General features: G+C 49.0%; 1 protein-coding gene across 7 annotated transcripts in view; it reads right to left on the reverse strand.

Annotated features, from left to right (window-relative positions):
• osbpl1a (oxysterol binding protein-like 1A) overlaps positions 1-12,367 on the reverse strand; it is a 28,564-nt gene that overhangs the window by 2,495 nt on the left and 13,702 nt on the right. For 5 of the 7 annotated variants that reach the window (XM_023826772.2, XM_023826763.2, XM_023826764.2 and 2 more), the window contains exons 16-28: positions 7,890-8,052; positions 4,767-4,959; positions 3,346-3,421; positions 3,006-3,140; positions 2,638-2,735; positions 2,106-2,288; positions 1,799-1,906; positions 1,466-1,555; positions 1,268-1,391; positions 1,051-1,167; positions 844-967; positions 303-393; positions 70-90 (exon numbers count right to left, since the gene is read on the reverse strand). In XM_023826772.2, coding sequence (XP_023682540.2) covers positions 70-90; positions 303-393; positions 844-967; positions 1,051-1,167; positions 1,268-1,391; positions 1,466-1,555; positions 1,799-1,906; positions 2,106-2,288; positions 2,638-2,735; positions 3,006-3,140; positions 3,346-3,421; positions 4,767-4,959; positions 7,890-8,052 — 1,523 coding nt within the window. The remainder of the gene's footprint in view (positions 1-69; positions 91-302; positions 394-843; positions 968-1,050; positions 1,168-1,267; positions 1,392-1,465; positions 1,556-1,798; positions 1,907-2,105; positions 2,289-2,637; positions 2,736-3,005; positions 3,141-3,345; positions 3,422-4,766; positions 4,960-7,889; positions 8,053-12,367) is intronic. The other 2 variants (XM_023826770.2, XM_023826771.2) reach the window with 2 other exon arrangements.

The raw sequence follows: 12,367 nt of genomic DNA on the forward strand, positions 1-12,367 counted from the left end.
TCCTGTGGGTGGCGGAGTTCGAGAAAACACAAGCCAAAAGCACTCCAGACAGCAGGAAGCAACTCAAACCTGGGGCCGAGCGGTGCGCTTCTTCACATAAAAACAGACAGAGGAGGGGATATCAGAGAGAAGGGTGATGTGTTAGCAAATGCACAGCAACTGTGGACCACAAGGCACTGGCAATGAAATGACCAAGAGCAACATCACATTCTAATGAATCATGTGACAAGCAGTGTGCTGACAAACTGGCCATGACATCATTGGCTAGGTGAATGTGGTGCCCCGCCCCTGGCCCCACCCACCTTGTCTTCCAGTCCTCGTCGGATTTTGAGCGGACTTTCCGGGCGGCTCGCTGCTTTTCCTCCAGCCGCTTCTTCTCCTCACTTGCCAGGTCTGATGCAAATGAAAGCATATTAACAGCTTGAATGAAAATGGCTCAAACGACCTGAGCTGTTTTGCAAGAGACAGTGGACTAGACCAGGCATAAAGATCAAGGAAATTAGACCTCAAGATTAACATAAACACCTATAATTATAACCTGTAAAATATCTGTATTTAAAAGGTCACTTCCAAAGCTAGACAGACAAAAATAAACCTATAAGATACATAACACATTCACAAAAACTACTCAAATGACTCAAGCTCTTCATTGGGAGATGGTGAATTAGGCAGGGCTGTGAAGAACAAGCAAATTAGACCAGAAGATTAAAATAGACACCTACATAAAAGTACATGTAAAAATAACCTGTAATTTTATGCATTTAAAAGTCACTTCCAAAGCTAGACAGACCAAAACAAAGCTGTAACACACAGATGAGATTGTGAGGTCTGCTGTGGGCCTACCTATATCCCCATTCTCCATAGCCCGGATGTCTGGCCGTAGCCGGCAATCCGTCTTGGGAATGACCCCCTCCATGTCCTTATCCAATTCGTTCAGCTGCATGGCGAACAGGGTGAAGCTGTACATCTATGATTGGATGGAAGAGACGTCAGTCAGGGATGGGGCGGGACAGTCGGAGGCTGAGGAGGCCAGGCGGTACGCCCTCGAACCTCGGTGGAGTTGGGAGGCCTTGGTGCTATTCTCCACAGCAGCTGGCTGCCCGGGATCATCTCCACCGTCTCAACGTCAGGGAGGGGCATCTCCTCTATCTCCTCGGCACCGGGGCCCTGCGGGGGAAGTGGCCTCATGAGAACCGGCACGTCAGGGATTCACCGTCCTTAGCATCCTCAGGCACGCCGCTTACAGGCACCCTGGATGTTTACATACGTGTTTGCCCTTCTTCTCCTCCGCATTCTTCCTGTCGTTCTTCTTATGGGTGTCATAAGCCGCTGGGTCCAAGGTGTAGAGGCACTCGGTCCACTTCCCGTAGAGGGCACACAGCTTCTTCTTGCTGCAACGCAAGGGGGCACCGTTACACGGATGGCATGAGGTCACGTCTGCCATAGCACCCATCTCTGCAGTTACCTCTTATCCAGGATGTAGCCTTCCACTTTGTGAAGCTCCTTTCCAAACAGGCCGCAAGGTTTGAAGCTCAAACAGCATTTTTCCCCAGATCTGTCAAGAAAAAAAAAACATAAGCTCTTTCAAGACGCTTTTGCTTTCACTGCATAATACTTTTTGAACAGCAACATTAACTACACTCCAGTTCCTCTTTAATTACACCTGTATATGAATCTGTATCCTGTATTTTGCTGCATGAATGGCACGGCTAACAGCTATATAAAAAGACCAGGGCCATGCAGCAGGGGTGCCTCCACAGTGCCCCCTGCAGGCGCAGTGGGATCCAGCCTCTCTTACTTGTGGTTGATCACCTCCACGTTGCCATACTGTTCAATCCACAGCTGGCCCACGATGATGTTGTGAACGCAGCAGGTGGGGTTGGTCCATGTGTACGCTTCACCATACCTCATGACACAAAAAAAAGACTGATGACTTACTAGTGGTCACACTACACATGCTACTGTATCATTAAGGAAGCAACTATAAAGGTATAATAAATAGTGAAGCCAACAGAATTAGCCAAAGAATTACAGCAATGCTATGCTTTATTCAAGTACCAGCTCGGTGCTGCCCCCTAGGGACTCCAGAACAAAGACCAGCTTACTTGGGCAGTTCCAGGGTAATGATGCCTTTGGGCTCAGCCTCAACACTCTTGCCCCAGAACTTGAGCTTGGGGTATATGGAGCCATGGAAGACGAAGTCGTTCTTCAGCCCTTCGGCATAGAAGGCACTGACAGGGGGGTGGTGACTGACCTGTTCTGAGATCAGCCGGAACCCCAGGTCCTCCCTGGGAAACAAGAAAACAATAAAATAAAAACTCAGTACCGATGCCAGGTAAAGCGGCATAAAGGTTAATGTTTAATTATTCACATTTACGCCTTGGCAGACACGCTCTCGAAATGTCACGTTCGGTAAGCCTCCTTAGAAGATTCCGGCATGGCTCCGCCTGCTTATACCAAACACCGCAGCCCACTGGGCATGTGCGATTTGGCCATGATGGCGGCCCCTGCCCCCAGGGCTGATGGGATGTGGAGCCATGGCTCCTTGCCGTTGCCAGTGATATGGCAGTGATAGGAATTAGATCCCTGGTCTAAGCAGACACATTACACCAGCACTCAGGTGGGGGGTGCCCCTACCTGACCAGCTCATAGGTCTCCCCAAGCAGCGGGTTAAAGGGCTTGCCCGTCCTCTCCCACTGTGATGCGACGGCTGACACTGCGAAAGCTGCCACACACTGTGGGCACAGAGTGGTATTTGATAGGGTTAGAGTCAGGGGTTCAAGAGAAAAGCATAAATGGGCAGATGTTGGCTTACCTTCCTCAAGATAACACTGGTTATACTTTAATACAATATATTTTGGTTTAACCCAGTTACTATGTTGGAATTTCCCTGTTTACTCTCACAAAGCAGACCTGAAATTAATATTTTAATTTCTATCTGCGTCTGTCCTAGAGTGCTTTGCACACAAACCGTACTGGCATAAGATCCCCAGACCCTGGGGTACCTTCATCCTCTCAATGGAGTCTGAAGCGGAGTTGGCCCTGTGGATGAGGTACGTGTGCTCCATGTACTCAGTGAGGCGCTGCAGGAAGCTGAGCGGCTCGTTGAAGATGACCGGCATGGTGATCTTGGACAGCTCCTGCGAGAGAGAGAGAGAGAGAGAGAGAGAGAGAGCAGATGTGAGAAGAACGAGTGGGCAGCTGCACCACTAACACTCTGAAGTGCTGCACTCATCACCCATCACCTGACATGTCAACAAAGCCACATGTGAGGCCACCCAGCCAATCTTCATCCAGCATCCGGGAATGTGCAAGTGTCACCTAAGAGTCAGGAAGGTTTCTTACCATGCCAATGCATTTCCTCAGGATGCTCCAGATGCTGAAGTCGTTCCTGGAGAACATGGGAGCTGGAAGGCTCGTCCTGGAGGACACAACATGGCCGACACCGATGAGTATGAATCCAAGTGTGTTGAGCCACTGCTCAGCGCTACCAGGGGCTTGTATCTGTGGGCACCAGTGGATGTGAAGGTGGCACTGGCAGGCAGTAGGGGCATGTTATGGTGAAGAGAACCCAAACAATGACTGTCATTCAGATCTTTACTCTGTTCATCAAAAGTGTCTCACTTCTTGATAAAGACCAGCACAGAAATTACCAAAAAAAAAAAAAAACACCCTTAAAAAGTCACGAATAAACTGGCACTCACACACAAACACACGCGTCTTGTGTTTCTGAAACATATACCCGAGACGCAGATATTCAAGCTGGCTTGCATGCCTCGCTCCTTCCCATTGACAGTATCCAGGACCCATGCTCTGGCAGGACAATTCTATTGAGGACCCTACTTGTCCTCAGGCTGGATGCCAAGGCTATCTGGACACAAAACTGGAGAGTTTGGAGGAGGGGTGAATGGGGGCACTTCCCATTGTGTGTCTGTCTGTCTGGGCAGGGCACTCACAAAGAAGGAGCAGATCACAACCAGAATGCTTACAACCCCGTCAACTGTCTCCCTGTCAGAACTGTCTTCTACAGCAGCATAAACATTCAGTAGAAAATTCCCAGTTAGTTTAAACCAGAAATAAACATCCAAAGGTGAGGATTTTGATGTCCCAGCAGCCCATGACAATACAGGTAGAGCATTGCTCAGTCGAGGACACTTCTTAATTACAAGAATTACTACATTACAGTGGAACTTCATCAAAGTTTCATGCCTTCAATGGAGAAAGGTTTCTGTTTGTGGGCTCCTCTCCTCGTAACCTCAGGCAGCACAGAGCTGTAAATTATTCAGTCTCTGTGGAAAGACTGGCAAATGCATGAAAAAAGAAGGTCAGCTTCTCTAATGCGACTGAGAAGAGTTCCCATGAACTCAAAGGCCAGCTGAACAAGGGATAATCAGGGGGGGAGAAAGAAAGCACCTCTAAAGGGAACAAGATGTGTTGGTTCACAGAGGGAATGCACCACACCAACCCCAGGGATGTACTGATAAGACATGTGGCATATCAGGCTACATCCCGCCGTGAAAACAACCCTTCAGCCTTAGATGATTCACCTTGCCTGTTCAAAAAAAAAAAAACAGCTAGTCACTCACACATTAACCAGGATCCATAACAGATGCTTGATTTAGTACCAGATGTAAGACCAAAAGTCTTCCCTGGCATGAATTTTTTTTTGAGGCTCCATTTCTGGTCATCGCGCAGGCTTTTTCCAGGATGTCCGCGAGCTTGGGGCCTATGTGACAGAACTCCAAGCAGGTTGAAGCGTGGCTTACCTATGCCTCCCGATGCCATTGGCCTGGAGCTCCAAGGGGACCTCCTCGTCTTCCCGTGACATGCTGGCGGGAAATCTGCGGCCACCCGTTGGCCGGACGCGCCTCTCCTTCTCCTGTTCTTCCTCTTCGTCCTCCTCGAAGGAATGGCTGGCGACTGTCTCAAACCCACTCAAGGAGTGCTCCGAGTCGGACTCTGCGACAAGAATGAAGGAGGCGGCATGTCAGTGAAGGGTGTCTGTGCCGAATGCCAGCACGTCCCCACAAAAAGCAGCTGCCCTACGTACCCCGCCCCTCACCCCTACCCCCACGGACTGCCGCTGCCCAGAGAAATCCGATCTGAGGATAGAGTTGCACGCACAGGCTACTGTGTGGACCAGCTACCACGGGCAACGCTTGTATGGATAGATTCATCAGAAGCTAAGAGCATCATCACCGGCAGCCTGGCGACGTGTCAGTTCAGTGGTCACGGTCACAGGTCGCCGAGTCATATTCCGGCCGAGATATGGCGCCAGACAATGGAACCAAAAGCAATGTTTCCTACGGCACAAACTACATGCAAACTTGATATTGGTTGGCAGGAAAAAAGGAAGAAAGCACTGCCCCATCTGGCAAATTAGCAAATAAGCCCACGGACGTCCAAACTCAGGAACCAAGGCCTACTAGCACCACAGAGCCTGTTAACCAGCCCAGCTAAGAAACTGAACTAAATTGGACCCCTCCAGCTGGATCGTCACTCCAGAATCCATTCTCTACTTCCTTGACTCCTAAAAAGCTGGATTGCAGCTTTCAGTCCCAGAGGATCCATGATGTAATAATTGTGGCAAGCTATATTTAATTGTGATTTATGTGACATTACTGAGGCAACACTCATCTGCATCTGTCATGACGGACAGCCAAAAAAGAGCCAGGAATGAAAAAGAGGGATTTTAACAGGAGTATTGCAGGACATCTGCTAACAAGCTCAGGTCACCCACTAACATGCTACACGCTCCGTATTGTGTGCGTCCATTGTTAGGATCTTAAGACCCCTTAAGAGACCCAATCTGTCCAAGGGTTCTGAAACTGGTCCTTAAAACATCAGAGCTAAACAAATCATTTGGGGCTTGTTTGGATTATTTAGAGGAAGAGAGACCAGCCAAACTCAAGAAAGCAAGCCTGGCATTGTTAGGAAAAAAGCCCTCTTAGCTGCTTGCGTCCATTAGCGGCAGACACTACCCAAAACATGATAACCACCTGAGCCATTCCGCCTAGTGAGACTTAGCGCGAATGGGGATAGAACCCAAACAGACACATGCATGATTAAAGATGCATCAGCAAAAACGACACTGGTACAGCATGCAGGGTGAAGTGTGTTTTCCCACACGCCGTTTTAGACACTGCAAAGCCAGAGGGATCCTTCCGGAAGATAACCCTATCTGAGAACTTAGCATGTGAGAGCATGTGTCTGGGGTCAGTCCGTCTAAAGGCCACAGACCTAGTCAGTCAGCTAGCAAGGTGTCTGGGTAGTGAGGTAAATATGCATATCCACGTATTTTAGGCTGAGATGGGGACTCGAGTTTGTGACTCAGACTGAAGTTGCACTTGAATCGCTCCTAAATTGACTTCCGACTTGACTTGACTCATTATTTTGACCCGGACTTGACTCTGACTCATTGATAGCGACTTGTGAACAATAAGAGTCTTTAAGGCTCTGTTGAAACTGTGAAATTTCCACAGGCAAAGCATTGAGTGTACAACTCTCCCCAAACTGTAAAGGTGTTGAACACGTCACAAAGTGGCTGTGCGCAGACCATAGGAAAAGCAAGACATCAAGCGATATAAACAAAACATGCTTTTTCTGTTTTGCCACTAGTACAAACTGCGGATCTGACCTGACAAATTCTATATGCACTATGTTGTTATACAGTGACACCGATCAGCACAGATAAATTTGATAACTTCCGACATACCCTTCCAAGTCAAGCTGTGTTTTCTTACAGCTTACAAACTGCCAGCTCCTCTTTGTGCCCCATGTACGGCATGTAGTATTATGTTTTTAATTATTTGGAGCTGTGTCACAAATTCAAATTTGACAGTTTTTAATACAGTAAAAACATAATGTTTTACTTTAAAATAAAATAATTTGACTGAACAGTAATATCACTGACCGCTCTCCAAAAACTAAGAGAGCAGCACGACTGCACACATTTATTTAACTTTTTAGCATGGAGTTTGCAGTGTTACTCGCATAATCATTTATTTGATTGCACACACACACACACACACACACACACACACACACACACACACACACACACACACACACACACAAGCTGAGAGACAAATTGATTTTACTCATTAATTAGACCTTTTGCTTTAGAACGATGTGTAAAAATGAAAATCGCGATTTACTTTAATATACATTTACTTTAACAGCACAACAAACGGGGTCTAGGTTATACTCATTCATTAGCCAATCACATCACTTTAATGTAGTTGAGGGCGGAGTTCAGCATAGTTTGGTCTGGCTCCTACATAGTTGGTTGTCATTGCCAAGTCTGACTATGTTTGTAACTGTTCACACTAATTAAAATTTACCTGTTCTGCTCAATGGATGTCTTCATCATAATGATATTTTTGAGAAAGGATTAGTTTTGAAATCTACTGTACATTAGAAAAGTGCTTAGGTTCTTGGAAAGATTTTATTGCTGCAAAGGCATTTGAAATAGCGATTACTCTGAAAATGTACACAAGCCTAAAGAACAATGAAACAAGCAGTATCTGAACTCTTCAACCGGTGATTCCAATTTAGTTGCATTAGTTACTTATAGAAAAAAAAACAAGCAGATGGTAAAATTTTTGATAAACACTTATGTCAAACAAACCTTGAGACTTGACTCAGACTCTCATTTTAAAAGTACTCAGTGTCAAAATCTTTTTCTGCGAGTCAAACCTCAGGCACCACCTAACACTGATGTTAAATACCAAGCACAATAGGGAAATCATCCCAAGGTAAGGCGCTACATATAACTGACACTGAATTGAAATAGATCGACACGTAACGCAGCATGCAGCTGCTGGACTGTCCCGAGGGGGAAGTTTACGGTCATAAAGCAGAAGAAAGCAGCCACAGTTGACACTCACCAGAGATGGCGTCGTAGAACTCATCCTCACTGAGCGCGCTCTGGGGCAACGAACCTTTGACAACCGACTGCTCCAACTCGTGGTGCTCAGTGGCCAGTGTCTGCAGCGCTTCTGACAGGATCTTGTTCTTCTCCACCTCGTGCTCCAGCTTCTGGCTACGCACCTAGGGGGTGGCAGGAATGGTACAGCTTTAGCGCCCCCTGCTGGACTCGGCTGTCAGTTTGGCCCTGCCGCCACACCTACACCCGTTTCCTTCTGCGCCGGTTATCGGCTGGTGACGGTAAAACACGTCGCGGTGAACAAGAGACTCATTTGGAGTGAGGCCGGGCACAGGCGGCGCACGGGGACAGCCTGTGCTGTGCATGCAGGCGTTCCAGGTGTACGACAGCTCCGCCCCACCCCCCCCCCCCATCCCGTCTCTGCTATCTCCGGTTATCGTGGCGGCAACAACATACCCGGCGCCCCCTGGAGTCTCCGGTTTCCTCCCGGTGGAACTCAATCTCCTGTCACAGACGGGATCATGTGGCCGGAGGGACGGATCACATTCTCGGGGGCTGTTTTTGTTCGTTCTTCAACGCCGACAGGAGGTAAACACGCGACAAAGGGGGCGAGTTTCCATAAAAAGAACGACTGCTTAGTACTAAGATCCAGACCAAACCAGTTTTAAATGTTTGATGTACGGCAAGAGTGGGATGACAAGCAAAACCTAAAGCACAGTCTTGGTGAAACAGGGTTCCGATCCAGTCCTTGTAATCTATCCAAAACAGCACAACCGCTTCCAGACACACAGACAATGGAGGGACCGATATGACGCGTTTATAACCGACTGGCTGCCGTCTGCTTTTATAGCTTGACGTTTTAATAACAGGGTGCTCAGGTTACGGGCCACTTAGCACTCTCGGTCATCAATGGCTGACCACTGAACACTGAAGTGTTTAGATAAACAACAGGCACTGTGGCCTTGGAGAAAGAGCCGGAAAAATACCAAACGCATCACCCCAGTGAAATAAGGCCACGGGGGCATGAACAACCCCCTGGCAGTGATGCAGAGTTTGCCATGCAGCAGTCTCCCTCACAGAAAGAAAGAGAAGCACGACGGACAATAAGCCCTGATGACCACGGAGGGCATAGAATGGGGGGGGGGGGGGGGACCCATCAGAGGCGTTTCCATGGAAGGATCTGCGGTGATGCTGTAACCATGACAAGGCAGCCAAGCAGAGAGCAGAGCAAGCAGACCTGTGCTTTGATTGGCTAGACTTCCGGGGGTGGGTAGAGGGGGAGCTGTAAGGTCCCCTTGAGGGCTCATTGGAAAACAAGTTTACCTGCAATCCCACCCACCCCCCAAGACACAGGACCGAGGCACAAACAAAGAGCACAAAATGAAAACGGGGAAGTGAAGGAAGCAGACAGGGCAGAGTGAGAGAGGCAGAGCTGGGGTCAACCACAACCCCACTTCCTCTGCTGGCCACAAAGCTCACGGCACACCACATGCAGGCAGAAGTGAATTCAGCATGCATAAGTGAATTCAGCATGCATAAGTGAAATCAGCATGCAGAAGTGAAATCAGCACGCAGGCTCTCTGTGAGCGAATCCCCTCCCCATAGTGCTGAAAATTTTGCAAAAATGATTTAAAATTGGTTAAATGCTCTTTTTATAAAAGTGTTGACCAGAGCAGTAGGTTAGAGACAGAATTCCACCGTAAATTAGCCGGCATTTTCCAAACATGCAACGCAGTCCGACACGGCTGAGCTGTATTTACTGACTTGCTTTTCCAGTTCTCTCCCATGTGAGGCATCAAAGGCAGCTACTCTGTCCCCGGCTTTTATCCCCGTCCGCCGACTGACTTCCCTCCCACAGATCTCTTCCCAGACCAGTGATTGGCTGCAGGGAGGAGAATCACTTCAGTGGGACCCAGGTGGCTAGTTTCAGCTGCTGGCAGGAAGTGTTGAACGACTGGATTGATACACGCTGAACACGGTGGAAGCACAGTGGCCCGGTAACTCTCGACACGGCACCCTTCAGCCTCCTGTGCCGGAATCAGGGTCCTCACGGTATTTATAGTGTTCTCTGGAATCCTGATCCATGTCCCCCACAAAGAGCATCTTTCCAAAGGTCTCCAGCCTCATCAACTCTACCCCATTTTAAGCCCGACACCCCCTGCCCCGAGATTGAAAGATGCATCGCTTTGAAAAACTACAAGGTGTTACAATATTATTGTAAATCCAACAGTTACTTGGAGAGGAAATAAAACAAAATATAAAACACCACCACCTGATGTAAAAAGTTTAGCCGTAAAGTATGTCATGACACCACAGAGCTATCAGCTGTGTTTCCTCTTTCGAACCTTGAACTGTGGACACCATAGCAGAATGGCAGAATGATGAACCTAATCCATGGGCTACCGGGCACAGCCCAGCTTCCTCAGGCACACAGAGGACACACAGTTAACCACGAGGCCCCCTGCTGGCTGGAGTCGAGCTCCTGGAATCCCCCTGGCAAGCTGTCACTAGAAGGGAAGTGCTTCATATGTATTTTGAGCTACAAGCGAGCATGAGCCAAGCACTGCGAGTCACTTTCCCTTTCTGAATTGCTCACAGCCGGCCAGAGCAGGCCGGCCCACATCTCAATGCTGCCTCATTCCCTTCTCATCTTCTGTGCACAGCTCACCCACAAGGACTGCAGAGTCCACAGCCAAGCAAAGTGAATTCCCACAGCTCCGGAAATGCTGACTGACGTCACTGAAGAAATTAATGAAATGATGCTTTATGTGCCCCTCCACCCCCCAAACCCCATCTGAGACCTTGGAATCACAGCACCGATGTCGAACCACATGGTGAAACCTGCATCCACGGGGGGTAAACGCAGAGTCTTTACTGACCTGCGACTCTGACTCCAAAGCCACATTCTCATAGTCAGCACATATCCATCTCTCCTTGGCCTTGCCTACAGCTCTAACACTATGAGGAGTCACATGACCATTCTGCAAGTGGATTGTCACTAGCAATGTGACAGATACAGCTTTAAACACGTAGGTACACCATCTCTGTAAAAACGTACGCACACAGACGCACTTCACTGAAAGGAATCTGGGTAAAGAAAGGAACAAACAAACTGCACTGTCACCCAAATAATGCTAAAATAGCCCCACATTGGCACACTTATGGTGTAGCCCCTCTCCTTCAGCCCTAGTCTGCCAGCGACACTGTGGTATCACCATGGCGCTGAGGCCACAGGAGCCTCCTCGAGGCCCAGCAGCCCACAGGAGCCTCCTCGAGGCCCAGCAGCCCACAGGAGCCTCCTCGAGGCCCAGCAGCCCACAGGAGCCTCCTCGAGGCCCAGCAGCCCACAGGAGCCTCCTCGAGGCCCAGCAGCCCACAGGAGCCTCCTCCAGGCCCAGCAGCCCACAGGAGCCTCCTCCAGGCCCAGCAGCCCCCAGCGCGGCTCCAGCGAGACAAGCCCTCTGCAGAGCTCAGGGAAGCTGCCGGTAACACATCTCCGCTGTCTCTCTCTCTCTCTCTCTCCCTCAACAGCATGTATTTATATCCCTCCATCCATCCCTCTCTCTATACAAACCTCCAGCTCCTGCTCACCATCATCTATATGTCTATATTCATATTACACACATAGACAACTCCATCTCCCCCTACACACACACACACACACACACACACACATATATACATACATATATATACACACACACACACACACACACACACATATATATATATATATACACACACACACACACACACACACACACATACACACACAAATACATTTATACACATACACACTAATAAAGGGGGAGATAAAGGTGTATGTGAGTGTTTAAATTCACTTTATGATACAGCAGGATTGGGCAAATTGACGTCTCTAAACCAGATCAAGCGGTTGTTTGTACCAATCCCACACCCATTATTACCGCGGTCACTGGTGAAATGAGCCTCCGCCTCTGACCCCCACGCCCTGTGGATGTCCTGCAGGAGAACCACATTCAGTATCGCCATCAGTTGTTAATAGTGCAAGGCTTCACAGACTAGACTGGCAGAGAAAGAGTGAAAATGCAACGCTCTCTTTTGTGTACAAGCACCAGCGCCACCAAAGATAAAACAAGCATGCAGCCGGCACAAGGTGCCTGGAGCAGCTGTCCGCGAATGCGTCAAACGGGAAGGTGTGTCGAGCTGAGCGCGTTGGCTGGAGGTGCACGCAGGCTGCCCTGCATCAGGCTGCCCTGCATCAGGCTGCCCTGCATCAGGCTGCCCTGCATCAGGCTGCCCTGCATCAGGCTGCCCTGCATCAGGCTGCCCTGCATCAGGCTGCCCTGCATCAGCTCGGGCAAACATTCCCATCCAATGGGATCGCTCCAGAGTGGCCCATCTGTCGTGCTCGGTGTGTACCTTCTGCACCCCCCCGCCCCCAGTCCTGCACGCCTCAGGTCTTGTGGTGCTTTAAGGATTGCCTAAGAGTGCATGTGC

This window comes from Paramormyrops kingsleyae, chromosome 1 (assembly GCF_048594095.1).
Source record: "Paramormyrops kingsleyae isolate MSU_618 chromosome 1, PKINGS_0.4, whole genome shotgun sequence".
Lineage (NCBI taxonomy): Eukaryota > Metazoa > Chordata > Actinopteri > Osteoglossiformes > Mormyridae > Paramormyrops > Paramormyrops kingsleyae.